Below are 22680 nucleotides of genomic sequence, written 5' to 3' on the forward strand. Positions count from 1 at the left end.
AGCCACTTTAGGCATTTTCCAGCCATCATGTTTGCCAGGTTTTACATCCGATTTGTATAGCATCACAAGTTACTCTGAGGACTTCAGAGGGAGTCCTCAGGCAGCTGCTCAATTGAAGAGCTAGAACAATTTATTTTTACCTAGCACCAGTACACTATCATGTCCATACTTAGTTGCATTCTGTAAGGCTGCAGATATTTCTAAGCAGAAGTTACAATTAAGTGCAGTTCAGAAATACAAACAAAGCAACACACAGGAGCTCATGTTGAATCAGAAATGCCTAGCAACTAATTTTTTTAAAGAAGCTGGGTAATCCTCAAACATATTATCTGGAGATATGACTAAGGTTTCACGTTGATCCATAGAAGCTCATTATTTTTCTAGCCTCATAGGCATAGCCAGGTATATCTCAACCTCTGTTTGTAGTATTATTTATTTTTTTTTAGTGTCCACAGGGCCTGGAATGGCCAAAGCAAGTAAGATAGTTTCCTCCTTAAAGATATATTCTGCAGTGATCTCCCTTATTGCCTGTGCTACCTGGAAGCTCATACACAGCTAGAAGTGTCCTGTTACCTAGTACAATGCAAAAAAAAAAAAAAAAAAAAAAGACATGATCTATGTCCTGAGGAGCTTATTTTGTGACATTGGTTATGAACACAGAGCATGGAAGAGCACTCAGAAGAGAAGGGTCAGGGCACGTCAGGACATGCAACAACAGGAAGGTTTTGTGATGACTGTCTTTAAATGTGAATATATAATTAGGAGGAAAGAACTGGGAGGAGCAGGAGTAAACAAGGGGATGCTTGGGCTGTCATTAAGCTGTCAAAAGGTGATATAATATGATGAGAAGAGTAGAGCTGATATGGAAAAGACAAGAAGGAAATGAGAGAGATGATGTGGGCAAAAAGGCCACTTCTGCATCCAAGTATTGACTGGGCTGAGAGGCGCAATGTGGGCTGAGCTGGCAGAGGTGCCACCAGTGCATATGCAAAGCTGAAGATGTTAAAACATAAGCAAGAGTTTTCATGCCTAGAATGAAAAAGAAAAGAATGCCGTGGGAGAGCATGAGACCAGGTTCACATCTTGTCTCATTGTGTATAACAGGACTCATCACACAATCCAATTTTTTTTTTCCAAATTATTCAAATTACATTCCAATGAAAATAACCAAGTTGTGCTACTATCAGGATATCACAAAGGTTATGGAAAGTCTGTGGGGTTGACAAATATACCACCCTAAACAGCAGGAAGGTTGTTCATATTGTCAAGTGTTACAGGAAAGAGGGGAGGAATTCATTTCGTCAGGATAATTCTGCATATATATATATATATATATAATTACATCAGAATTTACTACAGCTTTGTTAACCTTAAATTTAACTTATATTAAATTCAGTTGGAGCAAACTTAGAGAATTTTTCAAATTCTGGTTTTCAAATCAGGTTAGGTGTGCCGAGTTCCACAGAAGAAACAAAGCCAATGGGATACTTATTCTCCAGCTGTTATACAGACTTACTATATGCCTAGACCAGTAGCCTGCAACAAATCAGGAAGAACATCAGTAATACCCAAATGTACTGAAGGAAAGAGAAAAAAAAAAAGGAATCTTAGATTTTTAATGCAAAACCACTTTCACTTGAAAATACTATAGTGACTTCCCCAGCTGATGGTGGCAGGAGCTTTGTGATACCCCACTGCATGCAGAACATTTCCCTACAGACGTATTTGATTCACTTACTTGGGAATTTGCGTTCATGGCTCAGAGCAAGCAGGCGTTTCATTTCTGCAAAAGACATAAAAGAAATAATACAAGGTGTGTATGCCTTATAGGTCTGAGATACACAGCAGGAGGGAAAAACAGATGTGAAAGCAAAACAGACATGCTTAATAGACATTGTGTTTACCTTCCTCATCAATTGTGTGGCTTGATGAGACTCCATCAGTGTCTGTAACAACACAAGAGTAAATGCCCAAATCATCTTCTCCAAGATCCTTAAAGATAGCTTTTGACCTTTAGGAAGAAAAAAAAAAGCATTTTGATAGAAAGATGAGATCAGTCTGAACCAACCCCTTCCCTTATGTCTATAACACCAGATAAGAATAGTCTTGTATTAGCTTTTGCTCTGACTGAAGAGGCAAATGCAGGGCTCTGGCCAGTATAAACCAGGGTAGGTCCTATCACGTGTGGCGCAAGTGGAGATGGCACAACTCTCAGATAGCACCAAAAGTGCTGGAGATAGCTAGTTTAACCTAGCTCAAGAATGCTTAAAAACACGCTGTCAAGTCTTGGGTGAGCGTGGAAGGAGATTTAAGTACAGGCTGATTCAATTTTCATATGCAATACCATGAGTGTGGTGAGGCACCGTTTCTTTCTGTATGGTTTCTAGAGCTAGAAGAGCACAGAGGCACTTCATAGACTGAACCTGTGCCTTTGCCACTTCTTCCTCTCTGTTAAAAGCCTGAAGAAACAGAGTAGGCTTGTAGAGCATTAAGAAGTTACCAAATCAGGCTGTGGTGATGCTGTCAGAAGAGAGTCTTGCTTATTACAGCACCTCCAAAAATTGTGAGAGTATTACATGGCAAAAGCATTTTGCAAGCAGCCAAGTAATTTTATCCTTTGGAGACTTAAAATAATAACAATAGGAATAATAATAATAATAATTTGCCTCGATTAACAGGTTATAGGCTGACAGAACACAGATTTTCCCTTCCTATGCCTCAACATAACTAAACTGCCTAAACAGGAGATCTGACTCATTCTGTGCAAGTTACAACTTCCTAATGGTCTGCATGTGGACTTGCTAGAGAACAGCATACTCATGAAGTAGCCTTACAGTAATGGAGGCAGAGGTACCTCTTACTGAGGTCATACATCCAAAAGGATGGATTTCTGTGACCAGTCTAGATCTCTCAAACATGAAACTATTGCTGCCCCTGAGGGTTCTTACTTTCCACCTTTGGTATCGATATTCAGTCGGGAGTCATCCGCAATTGGTTCATAATTCTTGGACCAAACAAACTCAGAGTTTGGAGACATCTGGTCACATTCAAAGTTCAAGGAAATTATTCCATTGTCATCTACATCAACCACCACTTCCTTGGTTCCTGAAAGAGCAGAACAAGGCAATTCCATTTTCTCAGAGAAGCCAGGAAACAAATGCATATAGATATCATTCATAGGGTGGATTAAAACAGATCCTTGCCATTTTCTCAGCTGGCACATCAACTGCTGCAAACATTGGCATCCTCAATCTTTTGATTCACAAGAACTGTTCTTATTCTAATCCAAAGATTAAAGAGCATCATAAATCAACTGGTTTATTTGAGCAAGTCTAAGCCTACATGAGAGTTATATTTGTTCTGGAAAAATCTGAAGGGAAAAAAATAAAGCAGGCTTTTAAATCCACTAAATGTTTGAAATATTAAATAGCAGTATTTTCCATGGTAAGGGGTAGACAGAACTTTTGTTATACGTCATGATTTTATTATTCTCTAGTAAGATAAGAACTTCTACAGGGAATACCGTGTGCAAATGTGGGTGTTTGAAGAGGTGCAGGAGGCAGAAGAGGAAACAATGGAGTTACCCTAGCAGTGCACACTTGTGCAACTGAGGCACATTTTCAGTGACTCTGGCTTCACTCCGGGAGGTTGGTTTAATTGCTGTGCTTGGCACCTGGCCCTGCTACCGTCTGCAGCATTAATCCTGGGCCCACAAAGGGAGCGAATATTTGCAATTAGCTGCTTAAGTCGCCCACCCTGTTTTGCCAGTACCTACAGTCCTTGAGCTGGATAAGGTGACCCAGTTTGTCCTCTAAAAGGCCCTGGGGCTGAATCTCAGATCAGAAACCCAAAGGCACCTCTATACTGATCCCTCGCATCCTAGTGAAGCTGAGGGAATTTTGTCTGCGATTTGGGAGGCTCAGCAAGCCCGTCATCTGTGGCATTAATTTTCATTTCAACAACTTGTCTGAGAATGTCAGGGAGAGCATGTGCACTGAGAGGTGCTGGAGAACGTCCAGCCTCCTTTTCCAAACAGCTCTGAGCTGGATCTTGCATCTGAATAGGCCACTCATGTTATGTTACTTAGCCTAAGACAATTCTGGGCTGCCCAGAATGCTAATGACACACTTTTCCACAAAGTATTGTACCTTAAAGACAAAAGCCTTATTCCTGACATTGAGATTAAATGCTTTATTTTCAGCATAATTCTTAATGAGCCTCAAGCATACAAGGAGATCTCTGTTTCATCACCCTAATACTATTCAGGTCCTTTCCAGCACTGTGAGTAGCTCCTCTAATGACAATTTGTGTACATGCAGCTTCCTTAGTCTTTATAATTTGGCATAACCATTTAATGAAAGATGAGATTAATATTCCCATTTTGGTACTGTTATTTACCAACCCTTGCAGTAATGAAGCACTCAGTACTAATATTTGATAAATGAAGTCTAAGGTCTACAAGTATTTTACTAGGCAGCAACATATTTGCAATTTTTTTATAATTTAATTTATTATATGCAAATTCATCACTTGACATTTCATTAATGTTTAGTTTCCTGTAGATCATTAGCACATGAATCTTTTTATGACAGTTTATGCAATGTGCAAAGAATTACAGCCAGAAGGTTCATTTGAAGGACAGGATGTTTTATATTTGTTTTACGGCATTCTCATTATGATAACAATACATAGCATTTATTTCCAGAAATGATGATGGCATTTACCTCTAATATTTACACGAGTAAAAAAAAATATCTGTTTAAATTACTGACTAGAGGTCTCCATCTATCCTATAAAGTGGAACCAAAGAGGCAGTCGTAGTTACCCTCCTCTAGACAGCTTGGTGGTTTCAACATATCACCTAGAGCCTCTCTTAAAGTCATCATAAGAAATAAAATACTTAGATGTCATATCAAATCTCCATTTATCTGAGTGGTTTAATGCATTAAAAGGAAAGAGGTAGCATGAAGGTAAAGCAGACAGCCTCAAAACACTGGAGTTAACGGCACCATTTTGAATACAGCTAGTCAGAAAAGCTGAACAGGACAAGGTTCCATCAATTTCTGAGGTTCAAGCCTTTCTCAAGTGACTGATGCAGAATCACAATTTTTGCTTTGCACAAAGTTGCACAAGGACTGAGGGCAGCAATGGGGAAGAGTTGCAGTCTGCATTTCCCCTGCTTCCTGTAATATACACACACACTGAAGTGCTTTTGTCTAAAGACAAAGTTGGGGTTCAAAGGTAGCCTGGATTGGTATTTTTTTATATGGGTGGGTTTTTTAATTTAATTTTAGAAGATAACTGTAAAAATTAAATGTGGTTTTCAAACAGGAGAAGGTAGATGTAAAGTATCGCATCATTATACTTACACATTTCAGTGGATAAAGACAGTTAGTACCAGTTGTATGCAAATATTTTAATTTAGGATATTATTTACTTACGTTCTTTGATTAGACAGCTCAGACATCTTGTGATTTTACACATTTGCCAAAAAGCAACATACTAGCAGGGATTGTCTAGAGAGATCTGACACTATTTTGTCTTCATCCAGGGTGGTAATAAAGGCAGAATTCATTGGGCAACACTCAAAGACTTGTGATAATTTTTAAAAAGTTGTATGATTGTTCTTGAGATTTGTGTGGTTTGAGTAAGAAAGGTGGCAGCCTCCCCAAGAGATTGCTTTCTGAAATAATTATTTTAATTAGCCTTTTGTCCTTTCTTAATACTTTTAAGAAGATTAGTTTGGGGGATGCCATATCTGCAGATCTCTGCTCAAAATATGGGTCAACCGGGTTTGTACAAGTAAGCCATTTCCAGCTTCCCTGAGATTTCACTGTGCCAAACCCTGACTTGCTGGTGATCCCTCAGACATTACACCTGTGAAGCCTGGCCTCACTTGCTAAAAGGCCATGATCCCAAGATGTAGCTTCTTCTCTACTGGTGAGGTCTGTAAACCAAATGTTCTGCTCAAGTTTATATTGCCAGGTGGGCGTGCATCTCATTTAAGTGAACACGGAAATCACTGTACAATTTTTTTTTCTGTCGTGATGATCATCTTCACAAGTTTACATTGGTGTGTTGTTTTGAATTGTAATGGTCTCACAGGCAGTCACCCCAGCCTCCCCACTCTGAGTTTTCCAGTTCTTTTACACCCCAGCTTCAGACTTCCTTTTTCAGACTTTCTTGACTTACAGCCTCAGGATTACCCTGGACATAAAGACCAGGCATTTATAAGAGCTGGGCCAGTGCTGCTGCAGGAATAGGAGATGTAAAAATGGAGCTGGGAGTCAGAAGCAGGGGAATGATCCCAAGGAAATGCTCCTGAGACAGCCAGGTGGGAATGGGAACTGTTGATGGGCAGTGATGGCTGCTCAACACCTCACAGTCAATACCACCCCAAATAAAACCCGACTGTTCCTCCAGGCAGGAGCAGCTATCAGCCTGACTGTGCAGACAGGTCAGTCGGCTCTTTGCCCAGCTAGGGACCTCCTTCGCCTGTGCCCCCACGCTGCCACTTGTGCTCCCCGTGCCCCGCTGCCCCAGGCCCCCGCGCTGCCCTGCCTGCTGCCTGCCCACAGCCCGCTCCTGCCTCCGTTCCTGTCCTGGTAAGGCTCTTAGAAACCTTCCCAGGTGGGATCAGGTATGAAAATCTGCAGCTGAAGGAAGGGAACTTGTCAGGGGAAAAAGGGTGTGTGGTGGATCCAGGCTGGGTTGTACCTCTGTACCTTCTTGCGTCATACTGACCTTATACTAAATTTGGTTAAAATATCGGGGAGTTTGTTTCTCCACCTTGTAGGACCCTCCACTTCTAAAATAGTCTATAGATGACTAAGCCATAAGCCCATGCTTGTGTTTTCTGTTAGGGACTTAGTGACAAAAAGGTGTTGACTTCGATCAAAGTCACTAATGTTACCTGTACAGCTAAATAAAACTCAGAAGTTTTCTGAAATTCCAGGTGTGGAGATTCTGCCTCTGCACCAGTTCCTGCGTTTCTTGCTGGCATTATAGCCATGCTGGAGCCAGCCTTCAAGGATGACTCCAGCAAGTTGCACTTGAATTCCTACTGAGAGAGGCCTCCAAAGTGACTTCATTACATTTTTGAAATCTTTATTTTAAAGGCCAAGGGAAAAAAAGTAATTTCTTTGACCCTTTCTTTCCTCAGACATATTACAGAAGTTAAAGAAAGGAGAACGATAAAGCATAAACAACCAGTTTACTATAGGAAAGGCAAAATATACAATTGTACCCTTTTTTGGTCGAGCTGATCTTAGTGGGTCCTCTGCTTATGCATCTATCTATAGCTATATGCAAATCTTACAGCTTTATTGTATTTTTGTATCCCTGGATGTGTTAGACAATCTGTTCTGACCTTAAAATATACCAGACATGAAAGTCAAATATTACCCTTAACTCATTTCCTGCTTAGTAAAAAAGTTTTACTTGAGGGGGGTCAAACTGCATGCAGCCCGTGTGCAAACACATCACACAAACAGGAACCTGTTTAAATATGATGAAAAAGAGGAAGTATTTCTAACAAACCTGGTCGTGTTTCAGCTACGACAGGATCTGTGACATCAGATGGTTTCCCAACACCAGCTTGGTTTGTTGCCCGCACACGGAACACATAGCTCACACCTTGTTTTAGGCCACCTATCTGGAGGAAGCAAATATATATACACTATGTGTTACAAAACACTGATTTTAATTCCACACTTATTACAGATCAGCCTGGATAGTTGATAGTTATATTTCCTTTTTTTTTTTTCTTTCCCCCCCCCCCCCTTCTTTTACAGTGGACAAATATTTCTTCCTCTTTTTTTTTTTCCAGTTCCATAGTGACATGACTAATCTGTATGGCTTGCTCTTTCCTTGTATGCATAGCTAACGTTTAGACAGCGTCATCACTGTCATCGATTTCTTTGCAAAAGGAGCCTTGTTATTGGAACAGGATGTTTTTAACTCATGTACCTTGACCTCTGAAACATCATAGTCTTTTACTGCAGGTAGATCTGGCTTTTAAAAATGAAATTATCAGGGTAATAAGTGGCAGCCACACCTATTCAGAAACAGAAGGGCATTTAATTGTACAGATTTAATTATAGTGACTTCAGGAATCATACTGACATTATAACATCTGTGGATACTCCTTTTAAACCTATATAAAAGGATCACACTTTAAAATGAGTTGTCTTTCAAATATTCTGAAAAGCATACAAATAGCAAAACTACTTCAGACATACCTCTAGAACTGAGATACTGCTGAACCCTAATTTAGAAGTCATTCCACAAAATGATGTAGCATAATAGTGCAAAAAGCTTGGGTTTAACTTGCTGTGAAATGTGAGAAGGTACTTTCTATTAGAAATGATCACCTGCCACATTATCATGGCATCTGGTTTTGTGCCATCTGTTGCCATACCTATCTTGCTCTTGAACCAGAAAATGCTAGGGATGCCTCCTGTGTTACAAGAGTGGTATTTGGGTTTAGCAGTGCTTTCTTTTATTTTTAGCCTTGTCATACCAGGTTGTCTTCTGAGTTACAGTCTTCTCTGACTATACAGGCATTACAAGTATATATCCTTAGCACAACATAGACTACTATGTCTTTTATTAAATGGAACCATGATCAGCACAGGAAGATGCTATTGAAGGCTGACTTCTTCAAGGTTATACTGTTATACCAGTATTTGAATCTTAAGCAATTTACCTTCAAGAATTTCTTTTGGAGTGGCTTCTCATTGACACTTTTCCAGTGTTCCTCCTTTGCTTCAGTTTCCTTCATATCAACATAATAACCAACTATGGGACTACGACCAGTATAAACTGGTTCCTTCCACAGTAAAACCAAAGAGTCCTTCCTAACTTCTGTGCATGTGACATCATGGGGTGGCCCTGAAAGGTAAAAGTTGAAGTTGTGATATCAAAACAAATCCCAAAGGAGCTAGTGCAGACTTCAGAAACAAAACCAGACACCATGTTGTACACCTAGAGCTGACATAATATGTACAGCTCCTCTGTATCATATCTAGACCTGATATAAATACAACCCTTGCCTATTAAAAAGACTAGCCCCAAAAAAACAAAAAATCGTTGAGGCTGGTATCTTGATCAAATATTTATGAACAAACAAAACAAATAAGTAATCTCCAAACTCAGGGAAATAAGTTAATTATTAAGCTAATGTGCTGCTTCAAGGACTGCTCTAAAGTCCACTGAAGTCAATGAAGGTTGTTCTCATTCATTTCAACTAGTGTTAAAAGGCCAGCGATCTTGACCAGAGACAAGGGTTGCAGGACCTCATTCTTCTCTGCCCTGTACCTTAGACAGGTATTTATGCCTACCATTTAAACTAGGAAGCAAAGTGGCAGACACAGTTCAGGAGCCAAGCAGGAAAGATAAAGAAAATACAAGCTGCTTGTAAAATGCTACTGATTAAACATGGATTGTTTAATGTATCATTGTAAATGTACTAAATCAAAGTGATGGAGATTCAAGCCTAGGTATGAACTTCAGTGCCCACTGACTCCCCTGGAAACTGAAAGCATTGAGAACTTAGGCAACCGACTGCAGAGCACCCTTGGGCTGTGAGTAACCTCCATCTCCCACTCAGGATCCTACCAGGTACAGCAATGGTCCATTCTTCACATTTGAAGGGCTGGCTGGGTAGGGAGGGTGTCCCAACCCCAGCCAGGTTAGCAGCAGCCACCTGGAACTGGTACACCATGTTTTCCTTCAGGTTTTGAATCTGCAGAATTAACGAGATGGTACTTATTAACTTTGGATTACGGCTTTAGAAAAAAGTCACAATGACAATTATTGAACCCATGAGTGTGCTTTTAAGTGCCTGAACAGATGAAAGCGTTATTGACATCATACATAAGGCGATAACTATCTTGGCTTTTCCCCTAATCCACAATGGAGCATACATGAGTGGTCTCGGCATGCTCTAATTGTAACCTTTTTCCTATTGATAGACACTTTGGTAGCCAGGGAGGGAGCAGGGTATTGCTCAACAATCACATTAATCTGTCTCTTAATACGGAGTAAGTTCACTTAAGGCAAGAGGTGTCCTCACAGTGGGGTGCAACTCAGTCCTGGCATTGCTTTTCATTTGTGAAGCAGCTCAACAAGGTTGTAGCTAGCTCTGTCTTTAAATTGGGTCAAGAACTGATCACAGAACACAGCTGGCACAGAGCTGGTTCCAGCACCAGCAAGCACTGGGGTAGGTCCACCAAGCCCAGTAGGAATGCCATTTGTTGTGAGGAGCTGACTTACAAAAGATCAGGCTATGTCTAGAGTAGTGAATTCACAGATGACAGTTGGTGCCAGACTAACAGATAAGTGCACAGACCATTTTGCATAGACGTTTAACAGAGCTAAATAAATTTGTTATCACAGATATAAAACCCTCTGAACAGCAATCTGTACACTGAATCATAATTCATCTGAATCTGCTTTTCAGGTCTGTTTTGGAAATATTATCTGCACCCACAGCAATAACAGAAATTAACCTCTTACCCTGTACGCCCTTTCACTAATGGCCTTGATGTTGGCTTCCATCCATTTCCCAGGAACTCCATCAACCACTTCACGATAATTCACGTAGTAGCCGGTAATTTCTGTTCCACCAATGACTTTAGGTTGTTTCCATCCCAATACCATCGAGTCACGAACACTCTCAAGTATCGTGATGTCATAAGGTGGAGATGGAGCAGCTGTTTCAATGTGAATAATACATAAATAGGAAGTTATATTTTGATAGTTAGACTGGCATTCAGCTACCGTATTCAGGTGGCTCCCATCCTGCATTTCCTAATTAGGACAATATTTACATGGTCAAGGGAAATTTCTGGAGCTGGAATAAGAAATGCAGGATAAAAGCTTCCATAAACCAATTGAAGAAGTCTAAACTGCACAGGAATTAGTTTTCAGGATTGTTTGTTTTTTGAGAAGCAAGCTGATACATAGTGAAAAAATGCATTGCAGTTGCAGCTCTGATGTAAGTGCTCACGACTCGCTTCAAAACTGTGAAGAATGAGGAACTAAAACTAATATTACAGGAAAAGTAAAAAAAAATGGAGATGCAATGATTTGGTTTCTTTTGCTGAAAGCAAACCCTTTTTTCACACATACAATATTTGTTGTATTGATTGTTGTATCTTTTTTTTAAAAATAGGCCCACATTCTTCCCTTCTGAGAATGGACTTTATCTGTTCATTCTTTTTTTTTTTTGGTTTTTTTTCTTTTAAATTTACACACTATGCAAATTTTATCATTGCACCCATCACATGATCTTACCTTTAGTGGAAGGAAGTGTGATCATAGGCACTGTAGACTGACCAGAAAGGGAACATGTCTGTTACTGGAACTTACATTAAAGAATCTGTGGCATAGTCTCTTTAGTCTCTTTCTTTAATTTTACTTTTTTTTTAACAACACAGAAATCATTAACTTCATCCCAACCCATTTTCTTATAAAGAATTTTCTGTATCTAGTGGGGAAATGCTTGCCCACACCCAATATGTCATGGACCAGTGAAGAGCCCTACTTGTGACCCTTAAGTTCTTTTGATAGAAATCCTACATCATAGATGTTTCCTTTTGTCTTTCATGTTTTATGTCAGTGCCAGCTAGCCCCAGGCGCCTCCACTTCATTTTCTCTTCAGTGCTTTGCATAAGACTTTTGAGTCTCACTTCAGAGGCCTGGGGAGGAATTCAGTTCACTGGCCAGGTACCAGGACCTATATGAAATTCAAGCCTCCACATTTCTCAGGCACAATGGGTATTTAGGTGTTGACAACATAAAACACGATTTTGTGTGTGTACCTGCAGCTTGATAGATTTTCCTCACTACATATTGCTGTCAGTCAGAGATACAACACAATGTTCATTAGCACTGTGTCTCACAGGATAAGCTGTAGCTTAGGCATAAATCCACAAAGGATCTTCATACATCCTAACAGAACACATGCTTACCATCCTAATCAAATTTTTTTTCCTTCACACATACATAACCCAGAGGCTAGGTAACAAAACACCTAACAAATTACTGAAGTAACTTAGAAATAATACATTGATATGTAGTCAAGCAAGCTATTAAATTAGTAAACACATTTATAGGTTTCGCTTTCAGTAGTCACTAAGTTTGTAAAGTGGTCTCCAATACTATTCCACGCACAATGATCTTAACGGAGCATGTAATTAATGGGTCTGATAGAAGATGCATCACTGGAGAGCGCTTTCACTTGTGGCATGGACAAGCAGAGGTTATAACTGTCTGAAGTGGATGTAACAAAGCAGTGAAATCTATTTATTTTATTAACTCTCACCTGTATCTTTCTTTGTCACTTTTTCCAGTGTCAAAAGATTCCCAGGTCGAGACTTACTTGCCTGCTTAGCAGCAATATTTTGTGGTGCAGATGTGACAGCATCTTTAACCATTTCTCTCATGTTATTGTCTCCTGTTCTCCCCAGTTTGTCAGAGCTACTGGGTAGTGTGTCTTTATTAAATTTAGCATTGCGTTTTAGCAAAGCATCTGTGTCAAAGATAGGCTGGGAGGACTCATGCATGCCTTCCCAGCTGATAGTGCAGTCTGTTAGTCCACCAGCTTTACCACTCAGTTCAGGACACACACCATGAAGCAATCCTCCCCCTATAATTGCCAGAAAACAGCAAAGACATTTTGAATTAGAATATATTGTTTTTTCTTCATTTAGTCAACAGAACAAAGAAATGCATACAGTGAACAATACAGCCAAAGTATGACAAATCACAGGTTTTACATACAAAACATTAAGCTTGCATTCACAAAAATTTGAAATGCACCTAATACCTCTCAACTTGCTCACAAGCAAAGCAGAATAAATATGGAAAGTTAATAGTAATCTACATTGGCTACAATTGTTTTTGTATCAGATCTTCCAAGTCATATTTCTGATCCTTTCAAGATGAAAATTGCCATAGGCTGTATCTCTGTGCTCTAAGGCTGTGAGGTACACGGTTTTGATACAAATGAGTGAGGGTGTTGCAGACACACAACTTATTGTGGCTCGATAATCTCATTAATCTTTATGGATTAGTTCAGGCAGTGGTAAACAGAAATAATTAATCAACAAAGGGAGAACACACAGGGTTATAGAAGGCTTACAAAAGACACATTGCACTGATTATTAGATTTAGGTATGGAAACAAATTTCTTAGTAACTGATGGTATATAGGATGTGTGCATTAGAGGTGATAAATACCACATTACAGAATCAGAATGCCATTCCATTTCCCAGGATACCTATGAAGTGAACTTGGCAGTGCTCTCTTACAGTGGGTCACAAGAAACACCTGAAGAAGACTGGATGTTGAAGGTGAACAGTCTACAAGAGTGCAGTGACTGTGAAACTATGACTGTGAGACCATAAGATCTATGGATAAATTATTATTTGTGGATAGCATTGTAAAACAAAACAATTAGTTACAAATAGTTGCTGAAAACATCTTTACTTAATTAAACCCCAACATATTTATAATTGAAAAGAGCAATGGAAAACAGCTTACCAATGGCTGCTTGCACTTCTATAGGCTCTGAATCCCGTGAAAATTCACTGAGCCCCGCTGCATTAACAGCTCTGACTCTGAAAATGTACTTCTCACCATTGACGAGCCCATGGCAAATGAATCTAAAGTAAACCAGTGAAGGAATTAGAAAGTATGAAGAATATTAAAAAAACTTAAGAGGAAAAGAAAGCATTTCTTCCATAAAATGTATTCTGGTTTCTGAAAACTGAGGATAAACCATGACCCCAGTCACTTAAATGAATGTCAGAATGCAGAAAGTATCTAAGCACCTTACACATGCAACAAAGATAATATCTAAAACCATGTCTCTTCAGACATACCATATATCAACAGTCTTTCCTTCTTAAGAATACACAAGTTTTTGTGTTGCTAGAGGGTCTAACTTACTTCTGTTATTATGTACAATCCATACTTTCTAATGGAAACAATGCAAAAATCTGCAGACATAAGCTCTGTATTTTCTTGTGGGATATCTTCATAACTAAAAGACACCTGTAGCACAAGTTCCCATAATTCACTTCCAATCATAAATGAAAAATTGCAGTGTTCAAAAAAAATTATAGGGTATTGTGCAAGAGCTATGCAGTGTCTGATTTTTTAATTTCACTTTCTTGCTTTCGTACATGGCACAATAATCTAAGTCAGACAAACTCTTTTATTAGAATATTTTTTCTACTGGATTGCCTAATGATCACATGAAAAACACTCACCAATTTTCTCTGGTATTCACCCTGAAAACACAAAATTTCCCAAGACAGGAGTAATTTCTTTCAGAAAAATTGAGTTTTGGGAATGTAAATACTTTATTTAAAACAACATTTATTTTTCAATAGGTATTTTCAGTGTATTTTATTTCACATTACTTTTATTTTGTTCTGCTTCATAATGTCACATCTTCCACTAGCAATGCTGACATCATGCAATGATGTACGAAGCAAATATAACATGGAAAACAATATTCAAAAATGAAAATTTTATTGTAGTGAAAAAAATAAAACCTGAATCAAAATTTTCAGAGCAGAATCTTCCCTACCCATTCAACCAGACTTTTCCAAATCATTTGCTTTAACTAGGATGTGTGCAGAAAACAAATTTCAGAAGATCAAAATATACTGCATAATGCAAACTATGAGCTACAGCTAATGCCTTGAGACTGACTCAGCTAGAAAAATCAAGTTTACAGACAGCCTGTGCCTGACTGCATCATACATTATATTGCACTGACTAAAAATGCAGTGATAGGAAGCTAAGCAGTGTAGTAATATCACAGTATATAGAAACTCAGAACAATATTTTTATTTCTACAATGAATAAAGATCACATTTCATATTTTAACATCAGAAAGCAACATGAAACTTCACCAACACTTGATGCAACCACAATATAAATCATAGAAGTATATAATATTACCACATACAACTGTTGCAATATAAATGCACAAAATACTTAAAGGAAATTGTTGTGCTTGTGTTCAAGCAAGTGGGGGTTTAGGTACTTTTGATATACTAAGCATTTACAGTGCCCTTCTAAACAAAAAAATTGGTCCAAGGGTATTTAGCAGAGTGTTACTTATTGCGATAAATGTTGTCATGGATAGCAATTACAAATAAGCATAATCAGTCATAACAAACAGGGACTGCTTCTGGATTGACATTAATCCACTTGTGATCAATTTTTGCAGTTACTCCTTTAGACTCTGAATATTACATCCTCATCCAAATAAAACCAAACCTGATTTAGCTTGCAAAGTTTTAAATCTTGATTATTTCTTCTGACTGCAGACTGAGCTTCATGTCAGTAAGCAATGTGAGTTTACACCCAATATTTAAGAGTGTTCATTAGTATCTTGACAATTGCAAGAGCAGTTAGAAAGCAATATTGTTAGTGTGATACAGTCCACATGTCCTCCTGACATTCTAGATACACAGTCCAGAAATGTTAACAGCAGTCTTCCAAAACAAAGGACTTTGCTTCCAAACATTATGCAGTCTTCCGCATTTGTAACTTCAGTCATTCCTCACTGTACTGTTTTTCATCAAACTGATAGGCTGTAAAACAGCTAGAACTAGCGAGCTGCTTCTCTTTTCTTCACTAGCAATGTACATGTTTCCTTCCCCCTTGACTAATTATTTCTATTATAAGGTTGATTATAAATTCTTTTTGGAGAAGACTCACAGTTTGAAATATGTGTTTGTAATTTCTTATGAACTTCATCTGCAAGAGTGATTCCAGCCTGCTGGCTACCACACAGTGATTAACTCTGCTACTACTACTAATGGCTGGAAAGCACATCTCTCCAGTAAATCAAAAACTGATGACCATAATTTCCATGCTTAAAAATCTGTTACCTTGTGCCTTTCACTGGGTTGTTGTTGCATGGTTCCCAACGGCCAGATCCAACTACACTTGACTCAATGTAGTACCCAACCAGCTCCTTGGCATCTGGGGGCTCTGTCCAAGTGACAACAACAGAGGTATCTGTATTCCTAGTTGGCATAATACGGCCCGGAGCTTTGGGAATATCTGTGGGAGAGAAACAGAAATAAATCAGTGACCAGCCAGTCAAAATTTACAAATAAAATAAGGATGACATTCTATTCTTGATTATATTAGTACAACCAATACAGATTTAACCCTCAAAAAACTCCTCTGATTTAAACTAAGTAATCTGGCACAACAGGACAAGGTCAGTAGGTTCAAGCCTTCGGTGGTGAGCTGCCTCATTTCTCCATTGCCTATGATTCAGGGCATTTCCTTCAAACTACATCTAGTTTATTCCCTTGTGCTGAACATCTGCGCTAGAGATGTGATTTGGAGCTTTCTAAAAGGGAAAAAGTTTAGGTGCACACTGAAGATTTTGTGCCTGCAGAATAAGTCAGAAACCAATGCCCCTGCGAAGTGTAAAAGGCATCTAAAGTGTTTTTCAGAAGCGCGGGTTTACTCTTCTAAAAGAATGTAGTTCATGTGCATCAGACTGCTCTGAGAATTCAAACAGTATGAAGTAAACAGAGACAATCAGGGAACTGGATTGAAATCTGCACTGCTCTTTGGAAACAAATTGCTAATGTAGGTGTAGCTACTGATGCTTTACTGTGGTGAACATCTTGGCTTCTCTTGCAGTGGAAATAGACTCTGCATTCACATAAGTATTAAATTTCTCACTTTTGTTTAACTTGGCGAACAAGAAAGGTTAAACTCTGCTGATGTCTGGGCTTATTTTCAATAAAGACTGTAAGTAAAACAAAACATTTTTCTACTTCCTTGAGTATTCATTTTCTTTCACTATTTGCAGCCTTCGCAGTTCTTGGCATCATTACTTGCAGCTTAATTCCCTTGGTTTGCATCTGTCATTTGAGTATACGTTAAAGGTTCAACAACCAAACTAAAATTATTTTAGCTAAAGGGAATAAGTCACTGGCTACTGTTTATACGTGAATTGTTTACTGGGCAGCTATCTGTCTTCGGCCAAAACCATTACATCATAAAATGAAAAGATACCGTGGAGGTAATTGAATACGTACGACCACACACTTACCAAGTTTGTCATCCACTACAGTGGCTTCAGTTGCTTCTGAAGGTTCACCGATTCCAGCTGAATTGCAACAGCGAACTCGGAAGCAGTAGGATTTGCCTTCAGCCAAATCAAAAACTGCAAAGCGAGGAGACTTCACAGGGATCTCAGTGTTCACCCTTTGCCAGTCCTCTGTGCCAGCAATGCACTGTGGTCAAACCCAGAAACCATGTTTGGAACAAAAACATCTAAAAGCTGAGTGTCTAACCCAACAGGACTTTCTACCCAGACCACCAAATGCATGTCTGCAATGGAGAACAGGGAGTCACGTTCCCTTTTTGGGCCTTTCCGCAGAATGAATGCATTTCAAAGCTTATGAATCTGCCAAATGTTTACCTACCCCAGAAAACATACATAAAATCTTACTGGGTTTAATATATCAAAGCTAAACTCCTCTCCACCACAAGGAAGTGATGTTGTTATGAACTGCACCCAGTTCTGAACCACTTTCAAAATAAGTTCTGCAGACATTCAACATCATTGAAAGAACAAAATTCTAACATTGCCACATTGCTTCTAGATGTTCGTGTCACTCAATTTTTTTGTGGTGGCTTCCAGAATTAATCAGGATCTGCCCTTCATTCTCCAGAAAAAATCAACATGTGCAATTAATTTGTGAATTATTTTTATTTCTGTGGCTAGAAGTTCTACATACTTGGACCATTTATACCATTAATATTAGTGATTAATTTTTGCCTGTGATTTACATTAAGGATAATCTCAATTAATCATTCTGGTTTCTGAGGGATTTCAAATTCTCAGGAGAACATTATCTATGTGACATTAGTGCTCAGTACTCAGCATGCAATATGTTATTACAAAGCTTTCTTATATGGAAACTCAAAATTCATATATTCATCCTCTCTAAGTCTGTTGCTAAGTGAAACTCATCTTTTAGACCAGATTTTGTAAGAGAGATGAAAAACACATAATGGGAAGATATTTATGTCTCCCTTGATGACACCTCTAGATTGATAGGGAAAAGCATTGATAAAAAAGTTTGTGAGCCATGAGATACAAGTAAAAAAGGTGATGGAATGAAGAATTTTCTAGGCTAGCAGCCAAGCAAGAACATCTCAGAAAAGCAGGACACCGAAATTCAGACTTATGCTGTTCTAGAAAAGAAATTTTGTCATCTTTGTTGAGCTTGTGAAGCAAATGGAAAGTTAATGTAAAGGATAAACATGAAAAGACAGCTGGAGGAGAAAGCACTGATGCCAACAAACTCTTGCAGAATGCCTCCATCCAAAATGTTAACAATCTGTCCCACCAGACAAGCTTCATTTATACAGATTTTATTTTACATATATATATATAAATACATATTTTATATATCATATATATGTGTGTGTGATATATATACATAAACATGTGACTTTGCTCTGTGCTTTCTCATTATGGAGGGAGTCTGACAGCTTGTCTACTCCAGGGTAGGTCAATGACACAATTCATAAAAGGATATTACAGTGTGTGACATGTTCTGCATCTACTTTTCTATTTCCCATCTTTCTTTTCTTCCTGGTTTATCTTAACCTACAGTAACAGTTATCTTGACGGAGTTCTAGTCCTGGCCCTAGTTTGAAAGTCTTAGGTGGAAATGAAAGTTAAGTAAAAGTCCAGAAGAGACGGTAAAAGAAATGTAAAAGATTGCCACAACATGGTTCTGATTTTGTCCAATTTTACCTTTTCCACAAAGTACATGATACCCTCATGGCCCCGCTGTCCTGGAGGTTTCCAGCTAAGCACAACATAGTTCTTGGTGGCTTCAGTAACTTGGAGGTCTGTAGGTGGACCAGGAACAACACCCTCTGAAGAACAGTGGAGAATAGGAAAGGGAACTGGGATTTAATTCCTTCATATTTTTATCAGAATTAGTGCCATTAATTAAAATATAGGAGTATTAATGTACCGTGGCATCTGATATTTTTTTTAAACATAAAGTTAAAAGCCTTCTAAACATTGGTTTTAAACGTCCTTGTTTTAATTCTAAGCATGTTTATTTGTTAGGTCTTGAATAATGAAACCTCACCTTGACAACCAAGTTGTGAGTTATTCAAGGTCAAGTGAATCTCAGAACAACGGACTTTGGGTGTGTGCCAAAGTCTACTGAACTCACTGGGAGTTCTAATTATTCAGCCAGCTTCACATTAGGCTTTTGTAGGCAAAAGGACTGTGTTTACCTGCAGGTTCTTCCTCAGTGACAATAATCTGTCCAGTCCATGGAGCAGAAGGGTGACCTGAAACAAATGTCAGAGGTATCAAGGGAATGGGAGACTTCAAAAACTTTTGAAATAATGAGAAAACTGATTCCTGTGGTTCAAAATTAACATTTGCAAGATTCACATCAGCTCTATTTTTGGTTACTACTGTGACTGTTACTCACGTAGTAAGCTAGTTACCCAAACTAGTTGTACGTTTACCAGCTTGAATATTAAAGGCAGCTCAGTGATCAATAGAGCTAGACAATTTAATCCACTGAAACAGCTATTCCTTCCTGAAACGTCACTGAGGTCACCTAGGTGACAAGCAGAGGTATTTGGCTCACTCAGCTCATAGTTTTCAAAGAGCGAACTTCAACTGTCTTTTTCATACCTTATTCACTTAGTTTAACAGCTCACTCATTAAACGAACAGCCAAATTCCTGCAGGCTGCTCTTTGTCTCTTTTTAACCACTTTCCCTCACATTACCAGCTTTCAAATCATGGGTCACAGTCACAAACAGAAATGGCTCAGCCTGACTCAACATACCCACTTGATATGATTTGGTGGCTCTCTCAGCACCGCTACGTCAGCATATTACTGCAGTTATGCATTCAGCTATCAACCAGGTCAATGCACTTTCAGAGATAATTTTTGCAAATTCTGTTCTCCACCTCCACATGCTTGACCTTATATTGGCTGATCTGTTGGATCATGAAGGATGAGAGGAGGAGATCAGTTTCCACCCTTCCCACCAAGGAGTCTCCTCCAGACTTCAGGTTTCACATGTCTATCTGAGCACAGTGCTTCCCAGCAGTGCCAAACCTTCTTCCTCTGGCCTTTTGTTTTTCTTTTGAATGGGAACTATGATCATCTGACTGCAGCCTGTAGCTTGCAGCTTTGTAGACATACAAGCTGGGACTGTGGGAGCCCTGTAGCTTGCATGCAATACCCCTTCACACTGCACCATTTTAAATAACAGGACTTCCAAAATTAGTAGAAATAATCGGATTTTAGGCATATGATTTTGGCATATGGGTAGAGAGATGTATTTGGAAGCAAAATGTCTGTGACACAGGAGAAATATCCTTGACTGGCAAAATGTCAGAAAGCAGGGAACTTGGGATCTGTTGGGCTACCCTGGTATTGTACTGATGTTACTGGAAGACTTCGATCATCACATGAGCCCAGAATGAGCCACCCTTGTCTGCGACTCAGAGACAGACTATTCACAGGATCCATTCAGCTATTTTGTTGGCTGAACAAAAGCAAGTCTCTTTAGGCAACTAGCTCTCCTGTGCCTTTTTCCCCCCTTCCTGCAAGTTCGGAGCACAGCACCACAGCCAGCCAAAGCCACTTCAGCCGACAGAGCACTTTGTGCAAAGAGCACGGAGATGATTTCTTGCAAAGCTGTTTCCAAAGAATATTTTGTTTTTGCATTGCTCCCTCTAGTGGTGTTTCAAAGGTTTATGAGTAGATCGTTATATTTTATTTTTTTTTTTTTTAATTACTTAAACCTCGCAGGTAACCTGCAAAAAGCACATCTTACTTCTAAGCCTGGCTCTGTCAGCAGGATCCAGAGCAGCCACGGGCTCTGACACCCGGGATGGCAGGCTGATGCCAGCTTTGTTCACAGCTCGGACTCGGAAAATGTAGGAACGGCCTTCAATCAGACCAGTGACAGGGAAACGAGCAAATTTCACAGGAGTCTCATTGCACTGGGTCCAGTGGGCTGTGCCAACCTCACACCTGAAAAATAGAAAGAACAAGAGCAGTGCCGGGAAGGGGAAAATGCAGACTTGGCTGGTTCATACCAGTTTCCTCTGCAGCGTTGTATACTGGTGACAGCAAAGCAGCTGCACCCAGGGGTCAGGGATGAAGTACCATCTGGGCATGCCCTAAATCCCTCACAGCTGCACCCCTTCTTTCCTGAACTGAGGAAGGCGCATGAGCAGAACTCAATTCACTGTTTAAACTCTCCGAAGTATGCTTAAGGAGTGTCAGCTTTAGCATTCTTGGAGTGACATGAATTACATGGATCTTTTACATTTACCAGAAGGTGACCAGTTCATGTTTCATGCAGTGCTTCACTACATCCTACAAAATGATGGGCTTCATGGGGCATGGAGACCTCCATTGTGAGTTCTGTGACCAGCCCAGCACACAGATGGCTGTGAATGGGGTTAAGCAGCTGGACCCTGCTTCAAAGGCTGCTGGGGCTGCCAAGGGAGCCTGCGGTTTGGTGGCTGCAGCCACTGCAATGACAAGACCCTGCAAAGAGATGCTGGTCCTGCTGCTGCAAAACCTCACACCTGACAGGAGGCTGTTTTCTGGCAGAAGAGATAACAAGCAGCAGGAAGGGACTGCAGTGACTTCAGCTCAGGCAGCCAGGAGGAGCCTGTGGGGATGGCTTCCCTGTATCCGCAACATGGTCAACAGGAACATGAACTAGCAGCTTGGGAAAGACTTTTTATTGTTAATGAGATACCTGCCAAACTGAATGTTGCAGTGCCTACCCAGATTTCTTGGCATCTGTGAGCATCTGTTTTCTGGGAATTGTTACCATCTTGCTCAGGGTGGTTTTGTGGCTCTGGTTTCTGCTTGGGGCAGAGGATGCCCACGCTTTGCCCCTAGCATTAGCACAGACCCCTCCTGCTGGCTTGGGTTACCCACTTACTCTAGGGTCCTTACTCCAGGTTAGGGGCTAACCTGGCTGAATATTTGGGTGCCTAAATACCTTCAGTGGGATCAAATACTGGAGAGCAGCAACACAGATTTGAATTTAGGAGCAAATTTAGAATAAAGAAGGTGAACACAAAGGAAAAAGCAAAGTGCCATTCATCTTGTGGTTAGTCTTAGTGCTGGCATCCCTCAATAGCCTAGTTTTAAAATGAGATATTATTTTTCAGAGTCTAGTCCTGTCTTTTGTTTAGGCTTTTTCAATGAATGTGAGAACCATAGCTTAGGTCTAGCGCAACATAGTTACAGTGGCAACTGACACTCAGAAGTTAGAAAACCATTTTTGTATTATTTTAATTATATTTGAATTGAACGTACTAATGTTAGATTTATTTCACAAAGCAATGACTTCTTTTTCACATATATAATTTATATATATACAACGGCATAATACAGTGGCATATATATATATATATATAAAATATTTGCAGGTTTTTTTAACATGCATCTGAATAAACCCACACGAACACCATACTACTAATGATGTATTCTGTTACTGACATTCAAATAGATATTAGCAGCTCCGAAGATCATTGCAAGTCTCAAAATACTGACTGAATTTCTTAAACCCCAGGCTTCTGGAATCCTGCCACTGTGTGACA

General features: G+C 39.5%; 1 protein-coding gene across 1 annotated transcript in view; it reads right to left on the reverse strand.

The window, feature by feature from the left end:
* MYOM1 (myomesin 1) overlaps positions 1 to 22680 on the reverse strand; it is a 120440-nt gene that overhangs the window by 26264 nt on the left and 71496 nt on the right. Inside the window, exons 13-26 of the mRNA XM_080381367.1 lie at positions 20889 to 21088; positions 19321 to 19377; positions 18824 to 18948; positions 17105 to 17288; positions 15918 to 16092; positions 13549 to 13670; positions 12329 to 12652; positions 10519 to 10715; positions 9619 to 9745; positions 8708 to 8892; positions 7540 to 7654; positions 2949 to 3105; positions 1905 to 2011; positions 1739 to 1783 (exon numbers count right to left, since the gene is read on the reverse strand). Coding sequence (XP_080237493.1) covers positions 1739 to 1783; positions 1905 to 2011; positions 2949 to 3105; positions 7540 to 7654; positions 8708 to 8892; positions 9619 to 9745; positions 10519 to 10715; positions 12329 to 12652; positions 13549 to 13670; positions 15918 to 16092; positions 17105 to 17288; positions 18824 to 18948; positions 19321 to 19377; positions 20889 to 21088 — 2120 coding nt within the window. The remainder of the gene's footprint in view (positions 1 to 1738; positions 1784 to 1904; positions 2012 to 2948; positions 3106 to 7539; positions 7655 to 8707; positions 8893 to 9618; positions 9746 to 10518; positions 10716 to 12328; positions 12653 to 13548; positions 13671 to 15917; positions 16093 to 17104; positions 17289 to 18823; positions 18949 to 19320; positions 19378 to 20888; positions 21089 to 22680) is intronic.

The sequence above is a fragment of the Falco punctatus genome, assembly GCF_963210335.1.
Source record: "Falco punctatus genome assembly, chromosome: 3".
Taxonomy (NCBI): Eukaryota; Metazoa; Chordata; class Aves; order Falconiformes; family Falconidae; genus Falco; species Falco punctatus.